We start from the raw sequence: 26484 nt of genomic DNA on the forward strand, positions 1-26484 counted from the left end.
TGATAGACTTAAAACCTTTTTATTAAAAACTGGTTTTTCTGTAGGCAAAGCAGACTCGACATTATTTGTGAAAATAGTGAATAATCATACCCTAATTGTTCAAATATATGTAGACGATATCATCTTTGGATCTTGTAACAACACTCTTTGTGAAGAATTTTCTAAGTCCATGCAGAAAGAATTTGAAATGAGTATGATGGGAGAACTCACCTACTTTCTTGGACTGCATATTAAGCAAACCAAGGATGGAGTTTTCATCAATCAATCTAAGTATGCTCGTGAACTTCTGAAGAGGTTCAACATGAACTCAACTGCTTCAAAATCTACTCCTATGAGCACTACTACTGTTTTGGACAAAGATGAAGATGGTAAGTCTGTTGATACAAAGGTATACCGAGGTATGATAGGATCACTTCTTTATTTAACTGCTAGCCGTCCAGATATTATGCTCAGTGTTTGCTTGTGTGCTAGATTTCAGTCAAATCCAAAAGAATCACATCTTAAAGCTGTAAAAAGAATAATGAGATATTTAAAAGACACAGTTGATTTTGGATTATTCTATTCAAAATCATCTACATTTGATCTAATCTCATACAGCGATGCTGACTTTGCTGGAAGTAAATCTGACAGAAAAAGCACAAGTGGAACATGTCATATGTTAGGGCACTCACTAGTATCATGGTTCAGTAAGAAACAAAACTGTATATTCTTATCAACTACTGAAGCCGAATACATTGCTGCTAGCCTAGCCTGTACACAAGTTATCTGGATGAAACAAACCTTAAAGGATTTTGGTCTAAATTTTAAAAATACAACTATTTTTTGTGATAATACGAGTGCTATAAACTTATCTAAGAATCCTATTTTACACTCACGAACTAAGCACATTCAAATAAGACACCACTTCTTAAGAGAACAAGTCTTAAACAACATAATTAAACTAGAATTCATACCCACTAATCAACAATTAGCAGACATATTCACTAAACCATTGAAACATTAAGACTTTACACGTATTAGAAGAGAACTAGGAATATGCAAACTAAGTGACTTATAAATTAATCACACTTATTATAATACTTCTTATAAGTTTTGTTAAAATCTTATTTTAAATAGCTTTTCTTCTTATCGATTTTTTGTTAGTCAAACTAGGTTTCCATATTCACGTACACTTTAAACTCTTATAAGACACATTCTTTATGTCTTTCAACTTGTCATCTTTCAAGTACACATCCATTATGACTCCTTGTCCTATCTCTTTTCACTCATATCCATAAAAACTAATTATATTAAAAGCTATCATAACATTGTTCCCATCACTCATCTCATAACTCCTTTATTAGTTTTGTCCTTTTGTGAAAACTTCTCTTACGATAAATTGATTCACCTTCTACATGATAACATATTAGTTTATGAGAACTCTTGCTTTTCAAATTATTAGTTAAAATCGAATGATTATTTTTTTTGGTTTTTTTTCTAAAAGATCTAGTTACTATGTTCTCACGTAAATTTTTACTATATCATTTGATATATCATAGATTACGTACACTCTATTATATCTCACGTAAATTTTTACTATATCATCTTTTATATCATAGCCTAATAAAGTATCTATTATCATCTCTTCATACTTTACATCTTTTACAAAAAGCATCATAAAAACACTTGTACTCCACCCATTAGTACCTTTAGTACTTTCTCTCTCTCTCTCATACGAATTGAGCCTCCATTTTTGTCAATTCTTGTTTGTGACTCCTTTACTAGTTTAAAACTTAACTTTATTCTTTAATAACTATGAACTTCCTCAAATCGAATTTCTTTAAAAATATGTTTATCAAATAAACATTAATTCATGTCAATCATAACTTTATCTCATGTATTTCATCTCATATCAATCATGATTTTTTTATTCCTATCCTACTCGAAAATCCATATATGTCATCTCACTTTTCTTTATGTCTACTTTTACTCCTTCCACGCATCTCCATAAAAACACTTCTTATATAAAGAATTATTACTCTTCACTCATGAATATTTTTTTTGTCTCATCATCTCTCTTACCACTATTCATAGTCAAAGTGTGTCCTTCTCATATTTACGTATACTCATAAAAATTACAAATATGAAAACACATTAATCATGACACATTTTTTTTAAGTCATTCTTTTCTTTCAAAATGTCATATCTTTCAAAGTACACATCACATGATCACCCTATGACCTATTTCCATAAAAACTATTTCTATATTAAATAAGCAATCATGACTTTTCTTTCCATCCGTGACCATGACTCTCTCTTATATTGTATATCTCTCTAAAATCGAGAATCATTAAAGTCTTGTCTCCAAGCAAAACTTTATTTATTCTAACTCTACCTTATGTCATATCTAAATCAAGTGAATGTTGTCCTTTATAACCTTTCTCTTTTCTCTACATATTCGTATCATCTTTTTATGTCTTTCACTCTCCTTTCATGCTTATCAATATATATAATTAAAAACTATTATTGCCTCTCACTCATACCCCATGGGTTGTCCTATTCTAAACTCTCCATTCACGAATTTAGAATACCTCCACATAAAGTAAAAAGTTGCTTGTTTTATTAGGCCATTATTTTCAAAATCATTCACTCTTTATAATTCAACATGACACCCCATACTCTATTAATGGTTTCTCTCACTAGTCGATAAACTCACCCATAGTAAAATCTATATATATACCATATATTTCAAAACTATGTCCTTCTCAACCTAATATAATACACTATCTTCAAACATTGATTTGATTTGTCATTCACAAGTCTCTTAACTTACTACTCACAGATTTCCTTATTTGACTAAATTCTAAAAATCACTCACTTCCAATGTCATTCAAAACCTATCAAATTATTTTCATTCCTCTATTTAATGGATTGGTTCATCACACACCAATTCCACTCGTATCTATCTATCCTACAAACTATTACCCACTTCAAACTCGCCCTTCTTAGTCCTCCTTTTTTTTTCCTTACAAACTCTTGCAATGGCCTCTTCCTCCTCCAACAATGTGATTACTGCAGCAGATCTAAGGTATCTAGATCTGTTTCACAACTACAACTTACTATGATCTCGCCCCATTCATGAAGGTAAATTGGTTAACTTCGACGACTTCATGCTATTTGACTTAGATAACTATCTCCCTGAACTCAAACCTCTACTAGGATCTTCATCCCAAGCTGCCTATTATCCCGAACTAGTTCGACTATTTTATACCAACTTCTCTACTGATCATAAACAAACCTCAATCACCAGCAAAGTCTGAGGCAAGCTGATGATTTTCGATGCTTCCTATTTAGGTAGAATTCTAAACCTACCTTCCTCCGGTACCGACCTTAACACCATCATACCAATCGAACGATCGGTACTTCAAAAAATACTTTTCTGCACCAACTGCTACCCACTTCCATGGCACATGAGGAATCTCCAACCTCATGCTCAATTACTTGCCCAGATTCTTCTCCACAACATCTATCCCAAGCTTCCCCGCAAGGGATTAGTTCCTCGAAAAATCTCTCTTCTTATCTACGCAATTTTTTCCTCTATTCCGATAAACTGGTCCTCCATTCTTTTCAACCTTTTTATTTGTTATCAAAAATTTGAGCCTCTTCTTTTTTGGTGTTTCATAACTCCCATTCTCAAATACTTCAAAGTACCCCTTCACAACGAAGTCATCCTCCGTCCCTCTCAGGTCCTCGATAATACCACCTTCAATCTAAGGTCCTTGCACATGCCCGGCTCTGATGAAGAAAATCCAACATCCTCCTTTGATTGTTTCTCTGCAATGATGGATATCGAGCGCTCTCAGGATCGAATCCTTCACAATCAAGCCCTGTTGCAGCAGACTCGCAAGCAGAATCGTGCCGACCAAACACATCAACCTCCTCCACCTTCGGGATAAACTTGTTTTTTTTTTCTTTTTTTTTCTCGATCTGTAATAACTTTTAATTCCTTTTGGTTTGTAATAACTCTCTTACTCTGATCCCTTCCTTTTTGTCCATGACAAAGGGGGAGAAAACCTGTCTCCATTATTGGAGAAATACTCTCTTTAAACATTTTTCAAATATTTTATCATATTATTATTTCTATGCATAATGTTTTTTTGACAGGGGGAGCATATTTTGTCATCATCAAAAAGGGGGAGAATGTTGAGAAACTCTGTTTTGATGTCACATAATATGATACACTGTCGTATTTGATTTTATATGATATGATAATATGTCCTCTTGAAAAATGTTATATTATGACTGAATATGTTTTGCCATAAATCTAACGAGTATTTGATGCAAGGATATCTCACCCAATAAGGATGGAGACTTCCTGTTCAAGTACAACTATGGTGCAATCATACTCCTTGAAGAAAAAGCTTGATGAGCCATGCATTCCTAAAGTTCAAATGAAGAGATCGGCTACCTCAAGATGAAGACTTTTTTTCTTCTTTAGAGTCATATGTAACAGAACCTTCAGGAACTTGCATATTGCATATTACATACTCATTCATAAACACTATATCATAAAAGTATACGATAGTTTCAAAAAGCTCCTTTTTGAAAACTAATAATTGTACGTTCCTACAACCCTTTATGAAAAAGATATTTTGTCATGTAATAATTGTACCTTACACTATATACAAGACAACATGAAAAAGAAATGTAGGAAAAAGACAAAAACATAAAATCGGCTACATAGAGAAAAACAAATATAATATAGTTTTGAAAAGACTCTAGTTACCTTCTTTAAAGAAATGTTTTTAATATAAGAAGAAGACAAAAACATAAAATCGGCTACACAAAGAAATACAATTATAATATAGTTTTGAAAAGACTCTAGTTACCTTCTTTAAAGAAATGTTTTTAATATAAGAAGAAGACAAAAACATAAAATCGGCTACACAAAGAATATAGTTTTGAAAAGACTCTAGTTACCTTTTTACAAAACCATAGAATGTCGACTTACTTGAAGTTATCATTCTCTTTGTACAAAGCATTAAATACCTCCTGTAACAAATCCTTGTTAATATCCTTCTCAAGGAATGTCGACTTTCTTTTAGTCCTCATTCTCTCTGAAGACTTTGAAAAACACAACATAAAGAAAACACTTGACATGACTATGTACAAATATAGATCAAAGCACTCAATGTACTTACACTCATTTAAAGTAAAGAAGTACTTATGTACCTCAAATCATTAATTAGAATAAAAACAAAACTACAATCCAACGTTCAATGTACTATTGTAAGAAATAGACTTTTTACATAAAATATGCATTACCTAAAATATTACAACGACTAGTGTACCCCATACTTCACTGTTTATGGAAAAAGGCATTCTCGAATTTCTCTAAAGATGTTTTTAAGAATGACATGACATTTCACATCTCAAAAAGGTTACGATTTCAAAAAGCAATGACTACTTTTTCAAAAGCTATATAAACACACTCAAAGAAACTATTCAACATGGAATGGAATAGACGTGTGAGCTTACAACGAGAAAAATCCCTATTCGATATTTGAAAAAGAGAGCCTTGAAAAAGAAAGAGAAAAAGAAAAGAAAGAAAAGAGAAAAAGTCAAGTCCAGCTCTTTGACAAAGAGCATCCTCTGAGTGACAAACAGAACATTCTGAGAATCCTTCATTCGTGCATTCATATCATTCTGAAGGTTCTATAGGAAGTATTGTAATTCTGTTATTCACTGTTTTTCTTCTTTGTTGAAAGAAGTAGACCTCTGTGAAAGAGGGTGTTGTCCTTCTCTGTTGAGAGAAGAAGACCTCTGTGAAAGAGGGTGTTGTCCTTCTTTGTTGAGAGAAGAAGACCTCTGAGGAAGAGGGTGTTGTACTATTTATCCGGTGACTCGGATGTTATAGTGGAAAGCTCAAGTGGTTTGCTTGGGGACTGGATGTAGGTCTGGGTACTGACCGAACCAGTATAAATTCTGTGTTTTATGTGTTGTGCCTTATTGCCTGATTATTTTATTTTATCGATTTTTATCGTATTTCACTATTCACCCCCCCCCTCTAGTGGAATTTCAAAATACACATTGGCCCAATTTACAGAAATATTTCCAAATAAAACATAAAGAGCCGTAGAAAGATCTGTGGAATAATAATCAAAAGAACCAATTTTAGGTAGGACATTATGGGCAAGGATTCGTCCAGCAATGCGTGCACGAGTTTAAAGATTAGTATTTTTGAAAGGAGGGCAGTGAAGTGCACCTGAAAGAAGAATTTGTTCAAAAACTCTTTCATCATTTAATTCAATAGTGTTGAAAAGAGTGTCTGAAGGTGGAATTTCAAGAATTTCTCCAAGTAGTTTCGAATCAAACTCGATTTCAACATCACGAACAAGTGAGGACAAAACTCCAGTTTCATGATCCATTTGTAAATTCGTGTAAAACAAGTGAATAAGAAAAGGATAGTGAAGGGTATCTGCACAAGCATAAAAAAGATGTGAATTTCCTGGAAATAATTCTCTTATGTTGTAACGAGAAAACATGTGAAACAATACATTTCGGCCTGGTAAAATAGGTAGTGCAGAAATTGATCCAAAAGTATCATACAAAAGAGGAATTCTGAGTAATCTGAGTGAAAAACCATGTATTGAAGAAGGTGTAGGAGGAGGAGAACCTAAACCTTTTGCAGATGCAGACTTCGTACGAGGCATGATTAAAAACAGATTTACCAAAAAAAATGTCGGCTTCCAAATGACGTCCGGCAAGGGGAAAATGTTGTTCGGCGTTCAGAAACGAAGGAAGATACGGTGGCTGACGGTGAGTGTGAAGTCGGCCACAAGGGGATTCCAACAATGGCAGAAAATACACTGTCACAGCAAGAGGGTTCCGGCGTGTTTTGAAGATGCGTCAGTTACTGCAAAAGGATTACGACGTTTCAAGATCACGGCCAGAAGATTCCGGCGTCTCCCTGTCACGGCAAGAAAATTTCGGCGAAGATGGGATCGAACGGCACTCTGAGGATTTTTCGGAAGAGAGAGAGGCAAAAAAGAAACAGGGTTTTCGTTTTAAGGGTTTCGTTTTTAAGAAAAATGAAAAAGTACGAAATTGAAGTGAAATGATGCCTATTTAAAAAGATGGATTTTTAAAAAAAATTCAAGGGGTATCGGGTCCCTTTATTTAAAATTTTAAAAATTTTAGTCGACTAAAACTTTATCGGTCGACTAAGAATGTGCGACTCATTCTAAAAACATCAGCCGACTAGAAATATATCGGTTGACTAATATGGTGCGATTCATTCTAAAATTTTAAAACATCCGTCGACTAGAATTTTATCGATCGACTAATATAGTGCGATTTTGAGATTTTGTTCAAAAATCAACATTTTTACAAATCCAAAAATGAGCAAATACCTAGTTCTCTCCTAATTCTTATAAAATCTTCATTTTTAAGAGTTTTGGTGAAGATATCGGCATGTCGTTCTTTAGTGGAAATAAAATTTAACGAAATATCTCCTTTTAAAACATGATCTCTTAAAAAAATGATGTCTAACTTCAATATGCTTAGTTCTTGAGTGCTGAACAGGATTTTTTGAAAGATTTATAGCACTAGTGTTATCACAACAAATAGTTGTTGTGGAGAAATTCAAACCAAAATCTTTTAAGCTCTGTTTCATCCATAGTACTTGTGAACATGCTAAACTAGCCGCTATATATTCTGCTTTAGTTGTTGAGAGTGACACTGAATTTTGCTTTTTACTAAAACAAGAGACTAAAGAATTTCCTAAGAAATGACAAGTTCCACTAGTACTCTTGCGATCAGATTTACTTCCTGCAAAATCTACATCACTATATGAAACTAAATCAAAGGAAGATGATTTTGGGTAAAACAAACCGAAATCTGAAGTATCTTTCAAATAACGAAGAATTTGTTTTACGACAGTTAAATGAGATTCCTTTGGATTAGCTTGAAATCTTGCACACATACAAACACTAAACATAATATCAGGTCGACTAGAAGTTAAGTATAATAGAGATCCGATCGTACCTCTGTAGAGCTTAGTATCTACACTTTTACCATTTTCATCTTTATCAAGAGAAGTAGTTGTACTCATAGGATTCCTTCTTGATTTTGATGAGTCCATCCCAAATCTCTTGAGAAGTTCTTTTGTATACTTAGCCTGATTGATGAAGATTCCTTCTTCAGTTTGCTTTATTTGAAGTCCAAAGAAGTAGTTTAATTCGCCCATCAAGCTCATTTCAAACTCTTCCTGTATAGCTTTAGCAAATTCTTTACAAAGAGAATCATTAGTAGAACCAAATATTATGTCATCAACATAAATTTGCACAATAAGAATATCTGAATTAAGATTTTTAATAAATAAAGTGGAGTCTACCCGACCGATGGAAAAACCAGTTTGTTCTAGAAAATTTTGTAGTCTTTCATACCACGCTCTTGGTGCTTGTTTGAGTCCATACAAATCTCTTTTCAATTTGTAGACTTTTTCTTAATATTTCTCATTTTCAAAGCTTGGAGGTTGCTCTACATAAACTTCTTCATTGATGTGTCCATTTAAGAATGCACTCTTAACATCAATTTTATATAACTTGAAGTTCATGTAACTAGCAAAAGCAAGCATCATTCGAATTGACTCTAATCGAGCCACTGGTGCATAGGTTTCATCAAAATCTATGCCTTCTTCTTGATTATATCCTTGTGCTACTAGCCTTGCTTTGTTACGAATGACTTCACCATTTTCGTCTAGCTTATTTCGGAAGACCCATCTTGTTCCAATTACTGAATGATCCTTTGGTCTATCAACTAGATCTTAAACATCATTCCTAGTAAATTGGTTAAGTTCTTCAGACATGGCCAAAAGCCAAAATTCATCATCACAAGCCTCATTGATATTCTTTGGTTCTAATTTAGATATGAAAGCAACATTTGCAATATATTTTTTTAATTGCCTTCTAGTTTGGACACCACTCTTTATTTCATCAATAACTTGTTCATGTGGATGATTAGGAACTTCTTTCCAAACCGGTTGAAGAGAAATATTTTCTTGAGAAGTACTCTCTATCAAGGGTTCTTCTTGAAGTATTACTTCTTCTCCTTCGCTTAGAGGTATAATCTGCTCACAATTCTCATCAAATGCAACATGTAAAGATTCTTCAATACAAGATGTTCTTTTATTGAAAATATGATAAGCTTTACTTCTAGAAGAATATCCAAGAAATATTGATTCATCTGATTTTGAATCAAACTTATCAAGATTATCTTTGGTATTTAACAAGAAACATTTACTACCAAAATTTTTGAAATATGAGATCTTTGGTATACGATCATAATACAATTCAAAACATGTTTTATGTAAAATTGGTCGAATAAGAACACGGTTTAAAACATAACATGATGTATTAATTGCTTCAGCCCAAAAGTATTTTGGTAAATTTTTATCTTGAAGCATGGTTTTAGCACATTCTTGCAAAGTTCTATTCTTTCTTTCAACAACTCCATTTTGTGGAGCCACTCTAGGAAAAGCAAAGTTGTGAGATATACCATGTAAATCACAAAACTTTAGAAAAGATTCATTTTCAAATTCACCACCATGATCACTACGAATTTTAAATATAGATGTAGATTTTTCATTTGTAATTCTTCTACAAAGTTTAGAAAATTCTGAAAAAGCATCATTTTTGCTTTTTAGAAAAATTACCCATGTAAACTGAGAATAATCATCTACTATAACAAAAGCATACTTGCTACCATTCAAACTTTGAATTCTAGATGGTCCAAATAGATCTAAATGTAGAAGTTCAAGAGGACGTTTTGTTGAAACTATATCTTTTGCTTTAAAAGAACTCTTGATTTGTTTACCCCTTTGGCAAGCATCACATAAGTGATTTTTCTTATATGGTATTCTAGGTAGGCCTCTTACAAGATCATTCTTGGATAACTTTGAAATAATTTTAAAGTTAACATGTCCAAGTCTCTTCTACCATAACCATTGAATTTCATTTGAAACAATAAGACATTTTTCATTAAAAGTGGGTAATTCATTTAGATATAGTTCATACACATTGTTCCTTCTTTTACTTTTAAAAATGATCTTTTTAGATTGAAAAACAGAAATTAAGCATAAATCATTTTCAAAAGAAACAAGAAAACCTTTATCACATAATTGACTAATAGATAATAAATTATGCATTAAACCATCTACTAAAAGAACATTTTCTATCAAGGAAAATTTTGGATTACCAATATTACCAATACCTATTACTTTTCCCTTGTTATTGTCACCAAAGGTGACGGTTCCTCCATCCTTATTTTGGAGGGTGAAAAATAACTCCGGCCTTCCAGTCATATGTTTGGAACAACCGCTGTCCAATATCCATTTGCTCCTTATGTTGTGTACCTACAACAAAATTAGAAAACGGAGCATTTGACCCCTTTTTATTTTTTGGTCCATGAGAGTTAGTCTTAGGAACCCATATCCATTTGGATTTTGGTTTCCTTTGATAATAAATATTCTTTCTATAAAAGAATTTATCATGTCTAGAATAATCATGTTTAGACTTATAAGTATTATAGTTTCCATGATTAGATGCATTTCTATTAAAACTAGAAAGTTTAGTTCTATGAACAAATGGTTGAGAATAATGTCTTTGATTTTTCACCACATAGTTTGGTCTATTTTGAGTATCAAAAAAGCTATATCCCAATCCGGTTTTATTCACCGAGCATCTTTGAGAACCAAGAAGTTTTTCTATATTCTCTTGACCATTTGTGAATTTGGTCACTATGAAAAGCAAATCATTTGATTTTTCTTTTAGACTAGATATTTCTTTTTGTAAGAGATTGGTTCTAACTCCAATTTATTTTATCTCAAATGCTTGGCAAGAGTTTCCCTTCTTGAGATCTTCTATCTCTTGAAGTAACACTTTATTTTGAGAGTCAAGAGTTAAATTTTCAGTTTTTAACTCTTTATTTTTAGAACTTAGACTCTTAAATTTAGCATATAAATCATTGAATGCTTCTAACAAATCATCATAGTCAAATTGACTTACCGAATCTTCTTGTGCTACAAAACACATGTTAGCAACTTCTTCATTTGATTCTTCATCGGAAGAGGAGTCACTATCATCCCAACATGCTTGAAATGCCTTTTTCTTCTCGAATTGGTCCTTGGGCTTGATTTTGAGAAGAGGACAATCTTTCTTGATATGTCCTGCCTTTTTGCAGTTAAAGCACTTGACTTCATTGGGATTGGAAGAATCTGCTTTCTTTACCTTTTTTTGAAATCTTCCCTTTTTGATGAATCTTTTGAATTGCCTTTTGATGAGGGCAATATCTTCATCTTCATCTTCATCTTCTTCTGAATTTTCTGAGTCAGAAGTAGCCTTAAAAGCAAGAGATTTCTTCTTGGGCTCTTCTTCTTGTTTGTCTTGAAGTTGGACTTCATATGCCATAAGGTTACCAACTAAATCTTCAAGAGTGAGAGTGTTAAGATCATTTGCTTCTTCAATAGCAGTGGTTTTTTTCTCCCATTCAGGAGTTAAACACCTTAGGATCTTTCTGACTAAATCCACTTGTGAATATTCTTTTCCAAGGGATTTCAAAGTGTTAGTTATATCGGTCATTCTAATTATCATGTCCGATATAGATTCATTTTGCTTCATTTTGCTTCATTTTGAACAATTGAAATTTATGAACTAAAGAAGCAATTTTAGATTAATTTACCTTTGACGTACCTTCGTGAGTCACGAGAAGAGTATGCCAGATTTCATTTGTTGTAGAGCATTACAAGATGCGATTGAACTCTACCTTGTCAACGTCACAATATAATGCATTCATTGCCTTGGCATTAAGTGAAGCGGTCTTCTTTTCTTCATCGGTCCATCGGCTGAAATCAGTTGATGGAGTTTGGTACTTTTCTGAAACAACTCTCCAAATATCTAGATCCATGGATTGCAAGAATATTGTCATTCTTACTTTCCAGTAACCATAGTTTGTTCCGTCAAAGAGAGGAGGACGAACAGAGGAGCATCCTTCTTTGTGATGAGATGTTGTAGTTGCCATGCTAGATGATGATCAAATCAAAATAATAGCAAATCCGCTCTGATACCAAATGAAAGTGTACTAGGATCGAGGCAAGGAGCACTAGAGGGGGGGTGAATAGCGCTTTTAAAAAATTGTCTGCGGAATATTGAAGGATTTTGCAATTTGAAAAGCAAACACACAAAGAACACAAGTTTTTATCCTGGTTTGGTCTATCCCGACCTACATCCAGTCCCCAAGCAAAACCCGCATGAGATTTCTACTATCAACCTTGTTAACTACAAGATCACACAGACCAAAATCGGTCTCACTTTCAGTAACAACCCTACTGAAAGCAAACAACTCCTTTAAACCAAGGAGTCCTTTTTACAGAAAATAAGTAACAACTTACAATACAACCTATGAGCCTTTCTTTTGAATGCATATGAGATGCAATTGGCTTTTGAGGTTGTTGAAATACTCTACTCACGAATTCACTATCTCTCAAAGGGATTTGATTGAAAAACTGAAGTGAAAATATCAAGTGAGTGAGAAAACAAATACTTGACTGAATAGGAGTGAAAAGCAAGAAGTAAATGATTCAAATCAATTGAATTCTTGTTGTTTTTTAGTGTAAAATGCACTCATATTTATACTTAAAGTTTTTCATACGTTGATAGTATGAAAGGGTGTCAAAACAATCCATTTTGAATGATCAAAACGTTTGAAAAATGAAGACACACCTTTTTGTAGTTTCAAGAAAATGACAAAATTAGTGAACTGAAACATTAGTTACTCGACTAATAGTTAGTTATTAGTAGACTGACAATTATCGTCGGTCGACTGATCTGTTAATCGAGCCGTTTGAAAATCTGAACTTTTGAAACTTAGTCGACTAGAGAAAAATTAGTCGACTGATAATATCATCAGTAGACTAAAAAACCTTTCAGTCGACTGCTGCTAAAATCTTCTGAAAAACAAACATTCTGTCTGGTCGACTGATAAAAGCATTAGTCGACTGCTGCTAAATTTTTTCAGAAAACACATGTTCTGTTCAGTCGACTGATAAAACCATTAGTCGACTATTGCTAATTTTCCAGAAAACAGACATTCTGTCCAGTCGACCGATAAAACCTTCAGTCGACTAATTTGACAAAAATGATTTTTTTTGAAAATATGACGCGAAAGGTTTAGTCGACTGATAAGTCTATTGGTCGACTAATAAACATGAAAATTTAAGAAAAGAGTTTTCTAAAAAAAATTTCATGAGGGGTTCTTTTAGAAAAGTTTTTCTAAATACTTTTAAGGTGAAATGCAACCTAAATATGCACTCTAAGTAAGGCTCTTACAAGAATCTAAGACTTTTAATGAATTCATTTGCACACTAGTCTTCAAAGATTCTTCATCAAATTCTTCAATTTCTTCATAACCTTAGCTGAAATGCAGTTGATTCCACTTGCATATCATCAAAACCTTGTACTTGAAGTATCATGTATGGCTTTATTGTCGTAACACAACTATCCTAAGTGAGGGTAACTACACTTGCAGAGGCAACACAACCTGGGTTCCATATACCAACTCAAAGGGAGTGAAATTGGTGGGTGTACGGATGGTAGTACGATATACAAGCAATCCATACTTTCCTTATGCTTTGATACCATGTTTGTAACACCCCAATTTTTATAACTCGAAATTGGTGGAATTTTTTTTTTTGAAATACATTTAAATCTTTTAGCAGTTAACAGCGGAAAAACACATTTGGCATAAAACTTGGCGTGCTACTTCAGATGAATGCTTGCAATCATATAATTATGGAATTTAAACTTTAACAACTAATTAACCATGCATGAAATAAAATCAAGTTCCATAATATCCAAAATTTATCACATTTGTCATTGAATTGAATTAAAGTAAAATCAGAGTTCAGAATTCATGAAGCAGAGGAAAGGTAGGCCCAGTCCCCGTCGCAACCTTCCACCTTCGCACGTAAGTACCTACTCAGAGTGGGTCCAAATTCCACTTTTGAAATTCATTTTGACGATTAGAGGGGTAAAATAGTCTTTTTAGAAAATTTTTGGACGAAATGATCTATTTTTGGCAGTTTTTAAAATGAGCTCAAATTTTGAAGTTCAATACCCCGTTGCGAAGCAAATCCAGTATAGAATTTGAAAATTTGAGTTTGAAATAAATCTAAATTGTTTTTCTCAAGAAAATATTTCCAAATTTAGACTCTTGGAGGTAAAAATATCAATTTTGGAAACCCGGGGTTTGAAATTGATTTCTGAAAACTTTTAAAACTCGATCTGGATTGAAATTTATAAAACTGGAGTTTTGTACTTCGAAAATGAAATGAAATGTGATGAAATGTTATGAAATGCTGAGAAATGATATGAAATCATGATAAATGATATGAAATGCTATGTGAAATGCAGACCCTGAATGAAGAATTTTGGATGTTAGGTGAATATCAGAATGATCAATTATGAAAGATGCACTTCGGCAGCCTTCTAGACCAACATTATTTTGAAAATTGCTGGAACACCATGACCCACCTGGTTAAAAAGTGGAACCATAAGACGAACACGTTCCACTTTGGAAGTTTTGAGATCACCATGACCCTAGAAGATGTGGCACGGATTATGGGTCTTAAGTGCCATGGCAGTGCTGTCCTAACATGGGATTCAAACTATAATCGAAAGGATAATTGCACAACCTTTCCAGGAATATCGATGAAGGAATGACGTGAGTGTATTTCTGGTGGAGGCAATTCCTCATCGATGAAAGTTTATTTTTTCCATAATAAATGGAAAGGTTGATCCGCTGCATGTGCATCTAAAGCAGCTAACCAAGAGTTGTGTGTCTTCCTTCTTTATTTTTTTGGGCTTACTTTATTTTCTTATTGTTCTGGATCAAGAATAAGTTACTTGTGGCTGCAGTTCCTGGAGGATTTAGATGAAGTCAACAACTGGGCATGGGGTGCTGTTATGCTCACACACTTATACAGTCAACTTTACCGTGCGAGTAGGAGTACGAAAACCATCGGAGGGTTTTGGCCATTTGTTTAGGTATTTGTTTATTACATATTTAGTGCTTGTGGACTAAGCTCGCTGAAGGTTGTAGTCTTACTAATATATTGTTTTTGTAGGCCTGAACTTGGGAGCATATTATCGCCTTGCATCCTCAATGTGGCTCTGCAGTTTGTGGTTTTCCCATGATCAACACGTGAGCTTCAATAAATGTCAAGTGCAAAAATGCTCAATTCATTTTAGATGGGTTGCAATTAAATGAGGTAAATGGTTTAAAAATGTTGTAATGTGTGTGTTCTTTAGTAATCATCGCTTTATGATTTTATCTTCCTTAGTATAAATCGTTATTTCCTATGCATCTAACTTTCATTAGCGTAAATCGTTATATGGTTTAGCATTCTCAAGTAATCACCACTTTAGGATTTTGTCTTCCTTATTAAAAATTGTTAGCTGCTATGCATCTAACTTTTATTAGCGTAAATCATTGCAATGTTTAGCATTCTTAGGTAATCATCACTTTAGGATTTTGTCTTTCTTCGTACAAATTGTCATCACCTTTGCATCTAATTTTTATTACCATAAATCGTTGTAATGCTTAGCATTCTCAAGTAATCATCGTATTCAGCATTTCATTTTCCTTAGTATAAATTGTTATCGCATTTGCATCTAACTTTTATTATCGTAAATTGTTGTAATGTTTAGCATTCTTAACTAATAATCGCACTCAGCATTTTATCTTCTTTAGTACAAATTATTATCTCATTCAACATTTTGCATAAATAATTATGTCTATATCTAAACCACAATCTTGATTGTACAAGTTATGCGTAGACCTTATGAGGATGGGGAGGACAAGGATGATGAGGCTACGAGATGGTCTGTCTACGATATTTGGCTCTTTAGCAAATGTGAAGTCGAGATGCAGGATGATAGTCGAGTACTCCTACAAGCTGGCTTGGGACAGTCGATACCAAAATTGCCTTTGGCATTAAAAATGAAGATGAATAGTGGTGGGGCCACAAACGTGAATTGGCAAGAATGCTTCAGGAAACAATTGGATAACTGGAACAAATGAGGTATTCGTGCCATACCATATGATTATAAAGAATGATAATATGACCCCAACTATTTCAAACAATATTAGCAACCCATGCATGAAAATCGACAGATTGAGGAGAAGCAACCTGAAAGTGAGGTCACTCTTATCCTCAAGCATGTCATCCTCCAGCATAGACGTAATGTCCATCGTGCCCATTTGGCGGATACTACGATTCCATTTATTGCAGTACACGATAAGGATCAAACACAGCTCCTAAAAGAGAAGGTATCGACTGACCAAAGGTTTGCGATGCTGGAGAGTGAGAATAAGGAGTTACAGAAGGACGTGCAGAATTTGAGTAAACAAATTAGGTCGTTGGTTAAGATGATTACCAGTGGGTTATATAAGATCAAGGGAACTAAGAGGCCAACGAATAAAGAGACTCCACAAAGTGCAAGCAAGAGACGAGTTATATGTTCATCTGAGTCGTCAAGCGCAAGTGAATAAACATATGTGATTTGTGTATCTCGATAGTTCTATGTTGTAATTCTGACATTCTTGGTTGTAATTATATAATTCTTTCTTTAATAAGTGTAACACAGAAGTGCCACTAACTCTTTCATGATTTGTACTTACGTATAGCGATTACTGGCTTAGAGTTTATTATGTATCGCGATTCCTGTGATAATGATTACTCTGTATAGCTCCTAATATGTATAGTGTTTAGGAAGTTACAATGATTTGTACTTACATTTGCTAAATCGTACAACGATTACTAGCTTAGGGTTTATTACTTTTAGCGTTTCTTGTGATAGCGATTACTTAATATGCAAATTACTCAATATATCGATTATGAATATACCATTATTTGTACTTATGTTTGCTAAATCATATAGTGATTACTGGTTTAGGGTTTATTATTTATAGCATTTCCTGTGATAGCGATTACTTAGTTTGTCGATTAATAGTTATAGTGATTATGCATTTACCACGATTTATACTTCCTGTGATAGCAATAATAGTGATTACTAGTTTTGAGTTTATTATATATAGTGATTCCTTTAGTTGCAAGAAACGTCGCATAACATTGGAATAGGGTTTAGAATCTGACATGCTACTGATGTTATGCTACGTGTCATTCATTTACAATAACTAACATTGTGTCAATGATACTAGCAAATGAAACAATGTCTTTTAATTAATGCGTAATATAATTTATTTATTTGTTAATATTCTTTTTGCGTGATTTTTGAAAACTGACATGATGCAAAACAACGTGAACACTAAATGAATGAATCGACGTGTTTCGCAAGGCACACAAGACGTTTCCTTTAATAGCATGGAGCATGCGACATTTCATTTAAAGAAGAAAAGGAGCCTTTCCTATAACCTGCTTCGTGAGCAACGAACAGAAAAACTGATGTTTCCTCTAACCTCCTTCTAAGCGCAAGTTGTATCGATGTCGAAGAAGGATGCTACGATTCAGTCGAACGTCCACAAAAAAGGATACCTTCAATTTCTATAACCTGCCTCATCTTTTGCTACAGTTATTTTATTGAATATTCAGCTAATTTCAATGCAATATCTACAAAACAAGATGACAGAAAACTTACCAAAGTGCTCAAAGAGAACATCGACCGAATGCAAGATGAATTTGCAGAAGGACACACTATGAGTAATTTTGTATATATGAAACCACTCTCAGTTATACATTAACGTATGCCATGGGTATGTATATTAACAAATGCACATTTGTTCTAAACAGACTATACATGATTTCGTCATGTATATTCAAAGCCAGGGAAGAACCACGTCTGTCCGCGTCGTCACCCCTTATTTTATGGTATATCGGTTATCTTATATGTTTATTTTCTTATTTTATTTAATAATGTACCTTCGTGTTTTAAACTTACTATTATTATTGTGCTGTTCATCAGAGTATTGTCCGCCAAATGCCATACGCGGCTGGATTTCTAAACGGAATATAATACTGGAGTGACGATGACCAAATAGCAGACTTTTTTTCAAGTGAAAAGGTTTGTGACCATATCGATTTGTAAGATATTAAATCTATTTAAGATCTTGTTTGATTTTTAATATCAATTTTTAAGCTATCAATAGGAATTTGCATATCGATTTAAGATATTGTTTTGATTCTTAATATCGATTTCTATGCTGATTCTAAATATCGATTTCTATGTTGATTCTTAATATCGATTTCGGATATTGTTTTGATTCTCAACTGCTTTGAATCTTAATATCGATTTCTATGTTGATTCTTAATATTGATTTAAGATATTGTTTTGATTCTTAATATCAATTTCTATGTTGATTCTGCATATCGATTTTTAACCTATTAATAGGAATTTCCATATTGACTTGCAGATATTGATTCCTACATTGTGGCAATCAGAAAAGCATTGGGTCTTATACGTGTTGGATATACAAGAACAAAAATTATGGCTATACAACTCCTTGGACTATGACATTGGTGTAGATCGTGACATTGTGCATTTGGTAAGTTTCTAGCTTTAAGATTATCATATCTTGTACCGTGGCCCAGAATTTACTTGTTTTTGCATAAACCACAGGTTGTATTTTTCAAAGACATGTTGGGTGTCAACATTGGCCTATGGAGGCTTCACGTCACAGATGATGCTCTTTTACAAAATAATGGCATCGATTGTGGCATCTTTATAATGAAGTATATTGAAGCAATATACTATGGACGAGCACCAGAATTCACCATTGTATGTTGTACACTTAAACATGTTTTATTATCCTATATTATTGGTGACTATATTTCTATATTGGTCTGACTTTCATTTTTTTTCAAGGTGATATACCTAGATTCTGCACAGAACTATGCAAAAAATTGATGCATTCTTGTCAACAGGTCCCAGCGTCTTACAAATGTCTTCAAGTTTCCAACCGTTGAAACGATCTAATCTACCTGCAATAATAAAACAACGCCTTAATGGCACTCACAATGACATACGTTCTTCAACAATAACATGATGACATGAAAATGTACTCACCACTCTTTAATGGCACTTGTTCGAATGTTTGTGTCATTGTTTTTTTCATACTGCCTAACGAAAACAAAGAAGAAGAGAAGACTGTAAAAAGAGATGGCTGACAAATCCCCCTATGACGCCCACTAATGATCGAACCAGTCGTTCGATTTATAGTTATCTCGACAAAAAAGTTTTCTATCTAAAACAAGGTAGGAACGAGAAGACAACCATTTGTTGTAGCACAAGCTAAAAACAAAAGTGGAACATGCAAATCTATATACGGGGAGCGGGAGGACATTTTCGTCCAACGCATATCTATCTTGCGAGAGGACTTTTCCGTCAAAAGCATAGCTACCTTTTTTATATATTATTTTATTATAAAGTCATCATGGGCAACATTGGCATATGAATTATCGCGGGTCCCAAGATATTCCTCCGTACACATAGGAACACAAGAATTTGTGTTTCGGAGAGAACACACACCACCGTCCCCCAAGTTACTATGCAATAGTTATTTTTGCCAACTAGCCCGGCCCACATATATAATGGGTCGAGTTTTGGCCCTATAGCAAATGGACCTGGGCATAAAATCTTGGCCTAAACACGGCCCGTGGCCGGCCAGGTCAGCTTCACCCATCAGGCCACCCGACCGGTTGCCCACCCCTACCTGTCATCTAGTCTCCATCAACAAAGGTGTTTGGTAAATAGGTGAGTCAGATAGTATGGCAAGTGGGTCAATGAATCCTTGCTGCAATGGGCTTCACGTAATCTTGCTTTCAGGGATACAATTGAGCTTAGCCTTTAGACGAAACGGTCCACATCCTGCACTAGGTGCGACTGTATATAGAACTCGACATAGTTACCTTGAACAGCCCGTTGACTCAGAAAAATAAACTCAAAAGAAGGAAGAGATTTTCTGTGTCAGAATAAGAGAGAGAAGAATTTTTGCTGAAATTGAATTCCACTTCCACAAATCCAAAACGCAGTTTTTTTTCAAAAGAACATAAATCCAAAACACAATCATACGTCCAAAAGCTTCTCACTTTACATTTTTTTTTTGTGAGAGGCTTCTGGCATTACATATTTTTTGTTAAAACACTCGCTCCTCGCTTTACGCTTTGCGCGTAACTTATTGCACCCACTTCTTAATTTGGTAACTAAACTCCTAGTCTCGAGAAGTGACTTCGGAGTGCCCTATTCCATGGCGCTTGTTGGGAAAGACCGTGAAAACGAAACTAGCAAGCACACCAACCGCGGGAGGGAGGGCCATGATTAGGGTCTTCTCCTCCGTCTGCAAGGAAGGGTAGTAGCAATCGGTGGTGTTGGTGTCGAGGAGTGCCACAGCCGCAAAAACTAGAACGGAGAAGGCGGCATGGACGAAGTCGGCAAACCTCAAACGGTAGGAAGAAAGGTTGACAGAGGTGGAGGAGGAAGAGGAGTCACCGAAGACGTACATGCCCTTGCAGGTGGCGATGCCATAATACGTTTTGCCGTCGGTCCCAGTGAAGCTGTCGGTGAAGCAGGCGAAGGCGCAGGCCATGGCGCAGAGGATGAGGAGCGCGCCCGTAGCATACTTGTTGCCGGTGTGGCAACTGCCATTGTTGGTGAGTACTGGTGCGAGGAATTGGAAGACGATGACCATGCCTGTCGGCAGCAGCTTCAGCAGGTTCGACGCTGCCGAAAACGTGGTGTTGGTGAACCCCGTGGTGGACGAAGAAGAAGATGAAGTGGTGGTGGTTGCGGAAGTTGTCGTGGTAGCTGCCATCTTCCACGATCTCTTTGTTATAATTCTTTCTCTGTATTTTTGAGTTGGGTTGGGTCTGGGGCTGTAGGCTTCGATTACTTATACAGAAATGGTTGGAAGAGTTGATGAGAATGCTCCTTGGTAGGGTAGTTGGAGGGAATGGTTGTTGGTCAGATCGGTTTGAATGTTGTATCCTTATCATCATTGTTGATGTCGGCCACCATCACATTATCATATAATAGTTTCTATCTTTTATCAAGCCGCCGGTGTAATTGGAGAGATAAAATTAGACTTAGGTTTCTATCCGGTAGTCTGCTGGGAGCGAACAAGCTAAGATTCCACGTGCCCCATGGGCCTGCTAAAGGTACAACCTGGTGAACCGGGCGTACTTCTAAACATCTCTTTGATAAGATCTTTCTTATTAGCTCACTCACTTACTATTCCTTATGTGAGTAAAATTCACCAACCCAAGTACGTAGGCCATGGTCTCCACATGATGTTATGGGAGCTACAGTACTTGGATTTGGGGCCACTCTTTCCCCTATCAACAATATGCATCTAACAATCAACAAGAGTGTGGCGTATCATAATACATAAGTGCATCTAACAATCAACAAGAGCTGTGACTGAACGGGCTTCCCGGCTGCGTGCTTTGGCTTAAAACATTTGAGGTGATGTTCGGTGAGTCGTAAATTGTGAAAGTGTCGCACCATTGAGTTAACAATATTTAAGTTATACTTGGTTAATATCATGTAAATAACCTACTCTCTGTTCATATTTGATCAGAAATTCAACTTGGTAAAACTATCAAGACATCTCCAAGAATGTGTCTGTGCATGAGCAGTGTATAGGTCTTAACAACTTTCTTATCTTCTAATAAGTATTGAATGGCTTAAAAGAGCATATTTGTAGGGTTTGTTTAATCTGAACTTACAGATATAGTTGACATATAATTTATTAGTCAAAAACATAATTTAGATGGGATACTTTTCATGTTAGATGTGTTTTTAGATTGATAAAAAATCAACTCATATCATACAAAAACTAAAAGATAAAATCAAATTTTCTGGTTAAATTGTTTTAATTTAAAGTACAATGCTTAGTCAATAAACAATGATAAATACATCTGTAAGTTTAGATTCAGCAAGAAATACCTATGACTATTTCTTTGAAGTGTTTAAGACTTTCAGGAGATAAAATCAATGTTGTTGGTATCGGTATTGGCCCTGAATTGTTTGGCCAACGATTCAGATGAATCGGCTGATACCGATTCTCAAGTGAATCGTTCTGAATTAGCTAAAAAATAGTTAAAAAATATTTCATGTCAATCAGAATGTGACACGTGTTAAAACTATTAAACTAGTATTAAAATAATTTATTTTAAGCATTTTTAACATTTATTAAAAAACAGCTGATTCAGGTTAGTATCACCGATACGATATGTATCTATCGGCCGATACACACTGATATTGACAGCATTCAATAAAATTATTGAGTTACTAATGCCACTCCACCTGGTGGAAACAAGGGGTGGAGGCTGCATCTTCTCAATCAGATTTCAAGAACGCATTCCACATGGTTTGATTAATTCATGGGAATCAAACCATGTTTCATGGTTTTTGGACATAAAAGTAAGTTTTTTTAAGTCATTAAATTTTAGTACATTTTGGGCTGTTGATTTCCAAAAATCTTAAAATTCTACATGTATGTAACAACCACACGATCAATCTGAGACTTATTTACTGCTAAGAAATGCATATAGATCTTGTATGTACACCACAACAAAGCAGTGGATTAGCGACGACCTCATTCTATCGCTAACCGGCTTAGCGACGCAAAGGCGACGGACAACTTACGTCGCGAATTTTTCGATGCTAACTGGCGACGGAATAAATTTGTCGCCAGTTTCGTCGCTAATTGCGACGGAATAACGAACGACGTATTCCGTCACAAATCCACCGGTACTAAACGGCGACCTCGGCTTGGCGATGGATTTACATCCGTTGCTAAGCCGTCGCTAAATTTTATGTATAGCGATGGATATATCCGTCGCTAATCCATCGCGAACAAGGAAAAAAATAAAAAAAATTATTTGAAAATTAAATATCGAGAACGCTACAATTTATATTTCCTGTATAATTTATATTTCTTGTAAATAAAAAACAAAGTACATATAAAAGGAATCTGCAACAATTAATCGTTCCACTTTAAAATTAACAAGTTTAATTATTTACAATTCAACAATTACAATTTCGAAACAAAAAAAAATAGAACTTCTTCAACGCATTAATCTAATTATCGCCAAGATTTTGTGTGTCTTCTTGTTCATTGCCTTGATCTGTCCCTTCAGCTCTGCTATGCTGATTATCGCTAGCAAGCTACATAAGAAAAGAGCAGTCAATATTGATAAACAAAATATATTGAAATAAATTATACACTATATGTGATTCTATCATGTGCTCATATGTGTTCTAAGGCAGTAAAAAAAATTTATATGTGATTCTATCATGCTTATATGTGCTCTAAGGCAAGCAAAATTGAATATGTGATTATAGCATGCTCATATGTGTTCTAAGGCAGTCACAAAAACTCTATATATGATTCTATCATGCTCATATGTACTCTAAGGCAGGTAAAGCAAAAAACTTTATATGTGATTCTATCATGAATGATATGTGTTCTAAGGCAGTAAAAAAACTGAATGTGTGATTCTAGCATGCTCATATGTGTTTTAAGGTAGTCAAAAAACTAAATGTGTGATTATAGCATGCTCATATGTGTTCTAAGGCAGTTAAAAAACTGAATATGTGATTATAGCATGCTCATATGTGTTCTAAGGCAGTCAAAAAAACTTTATATGTGATTCTATCATGCTCATATGTGCTCTAAGGAAGGCAAAAAACTTTATATGTGATTATAGCATGCAAATATGTGCTCTAAGGCAGACAAAAAACTCTATATGTGATTCTATTATGCTCATATGTGCTTTAAGACAGTCAAAAAACTGAATATGTGATTATACCTAAGAGGGACCTGCAATCAAAGTTTCCCTGTTCAACAAAAAACTGTTGAACTCAGCTCGGAGAACGTCGGCGACAGTGTCATGGAAGTAGTCACGCATTGTGTCCTTAACGATCTGACATACATCTTCACTGAAAAGAATAGGTTGCTGCTTGGAGTTTATGTCGGTGGAAGAAGTCTGTGAGCCGTAACTGGAAGCAGCAATAACAGGTGAAGTATTCATATTACTCCCAAACCCGAACACACGACCTTTTTTGGCTTCACCTGCTGCAGTCACCCATGCTACAGGATCAAATGATAGATGCTATGTAGCGTCATCGCCATATCGCTCTGCCATATGTTGCTCAGATGCCTCCTACAAAAGAATGTTTAAAGTATGCATTAATAATTAATGATAACATTAATTATGACAATTTGCATATTGCAATGATTATTAATACAATAAATACATATTGTTGTCCACAGGGGGTTAACCCCCTGCCTTTTCGGCAGGAGGTTAACCTCCTGCCGGAAAACGCGATCCCCGTAATACCTTTCTTCAGGCGAACGGCGGGAGCGGCGAGAGCGGGCGAACAACGAACGGCGAGAGCGGCGGGAGTGGGAAAACGACGAACGGCGGGAGCGGGCGAACGACGGGAGCGGCGGGAGCGGGCGAACGGCGGGAGCGGGAGCAGCGAAAGAAGAAAAGGAAAAGAGGTCTGGGATTAGGTTTATCGACAATTAGCAACGGATTAATTCTGTCGCTACGCCGTCGTAAATGAAATTTACGAACTTAGCGACGGAATATATTCCGTCGCAAAATAGCGACGGAAAATTGTTCATCGCAAAATCTGTCGCTAAATGGTGTGTCCATTACAACCAAATTGTTCATTGCCAATTCCGTCGCTAATTAGCGACGAATTTTGCGAGGGGATATATTTCATCGCTATTTTCATAAATTTCATTGATTATAGCGACAAATGTGTTTTTCTTGTTAATCTGTCGCTAACTAGCGATGAAATAATTTTGTCGCTAATCACCTATTTTCTTGTAGTGGTAGGGTTTGATCAACAAAAGATCTGAAACAAAGTATATTATCATTACTCTCTCTCTCTCTCTCTCTCTCTCTCTCTCTCTCTCTCTCTCTCTCTTCCATCGCTAAGGCAATGCCCAACAATAGAGGGTGGCACATAAGCTTTAAAAAACCATCTCCACCACCACTGTTGGTTGCCCCATGTCCTACCCCTTGGCTGCATAAAAGCAGGCAGAGGACGAGGTTGTTCATTCCAAATGGACAGCCTCAAAATGGATGAATGGTTTTGTTTGCCACCACTTTGATCGATCAAAGCAGATGCGTGAGGAGAAAGAAATTACACCTTTAGTAATGCAAAATTAGCACCAGTAAAGGTCTGCCCAGTGCTAGTAAAGACATTTACTGGCACTAACGTACCAACATTAGTTTTGTTAGTTCATACATTAATTTAAGATGAACCTGCTCATTCATTTATAAATAAACCTACTTATACATATGTTCATTGTTTGTATTCAATATGAATCAACTCTTACAATCATTCATTCATTTATCACCAAATGAATATGCTTATACATACATTTATTAAAAAATAAATGCATAAATACATGCATTCATTCATCCAATCATACATTCATATCATTCATTCTAAATTATACTTCTCATTCATTTCATTTATTCTAAATCATACTACTTATTCATTTGATTGATTCAATAATGAACATACATATCTTCAACCTTCATAACTCCAATATTCACATTTGAAGTTATGCAAGAAACACAACATTTAGAGCATACATACACACATAATTATATATTTCTTCCTCCAACCCTCCATAACTCTAACATTTACATATGAACCTTCATAACATTCACATTTGAAGCCCTGCAAAAAATATAATATTTAAAGCATACATACACACACAACCATATATATTTATTCCTTCAAGCCTCCATAGCTTCAACCTTTATAACTCCAACATTCCAAATTAAATTAAAAAACTTATAATATTAGAGAAAATTAATGAATTAACATGTTAAACAACATTAACTAATAAAAAAAACAAGTTTTATTTTAAATATGTATAAATAATTTTATAGTTCAAAATAATGTATCAATTATAACCACTAATAAGAAAGCATATGGTGGATGTGCTATCAGGTGCTCATCGAGAGTACTATACTATTTGAAGTTCTTCTTAAGCTCACATATGAAGTTTCTTTAGGCTTTTGTGTATTCCTTCAACACCCATGCTCTCATCATCTTAAGAATGTCAAATTTTTCTTGCAGTAACAATATAGGTATCTTAACTATAATTGAATGAAGAAATACTAAATTTTTAAAAAAATTACACTATATACATACATAAGAAATATACATATCAACACTAAAGTCCAAACATTCTCTTTGTAAGAATCTGATTAGGCAAAAAAATGTAAAGGTATGTGCTCAGGATCTTGTGTGGTTATTTGTATAAAGAAACTTAGGTATTGTGCTAGGTATTGTACCTCTCACCCTATGAGTTGGTCATGCGTATTAATGTCAACTTTATGCTTATGTCCTTGAATTTGTTGAAATTTTAATAATAAGTTAGCAACATTTATAACAAAAT

General features: G+C 34.7%; 1 protein-coding gene across 1 annotated transcript; it reads right to left on the reverse strand.

The window, feature by feature from the left end:
- Positions 1-20262: 20262 nt before the first annotated feature.
- LOC149851245 (protein DMP1-like) lies at positions 20263-20637 on the reverse strand. The gene has a single exon (XM_090008078.1). The coding sequence runs from the start codon at positions 20635-20637 to the stop codon at positions 20263-20265; it is 375 nt and encodes a 124-aa protein (XP_089864204.1).
- Between the last annotated feature and the right edge of the window lie 5847 nt (positions 20638-26484).

Source organism: Nuphar pumila, chromosome 1, assembly GCF_984573655.1.
Source record: "Nuphar pumila chromosome 1, dmNupPumi1.hap1.1, whole genome shotgun sequence".
Classification (NCBI taxonomy): Eukaryota; Viridiplantae; Streptophyta; class Magnoliopsida; order Nymphaeales; family Nymphaeaceae; genus Nuphar; species Nuphar pumila.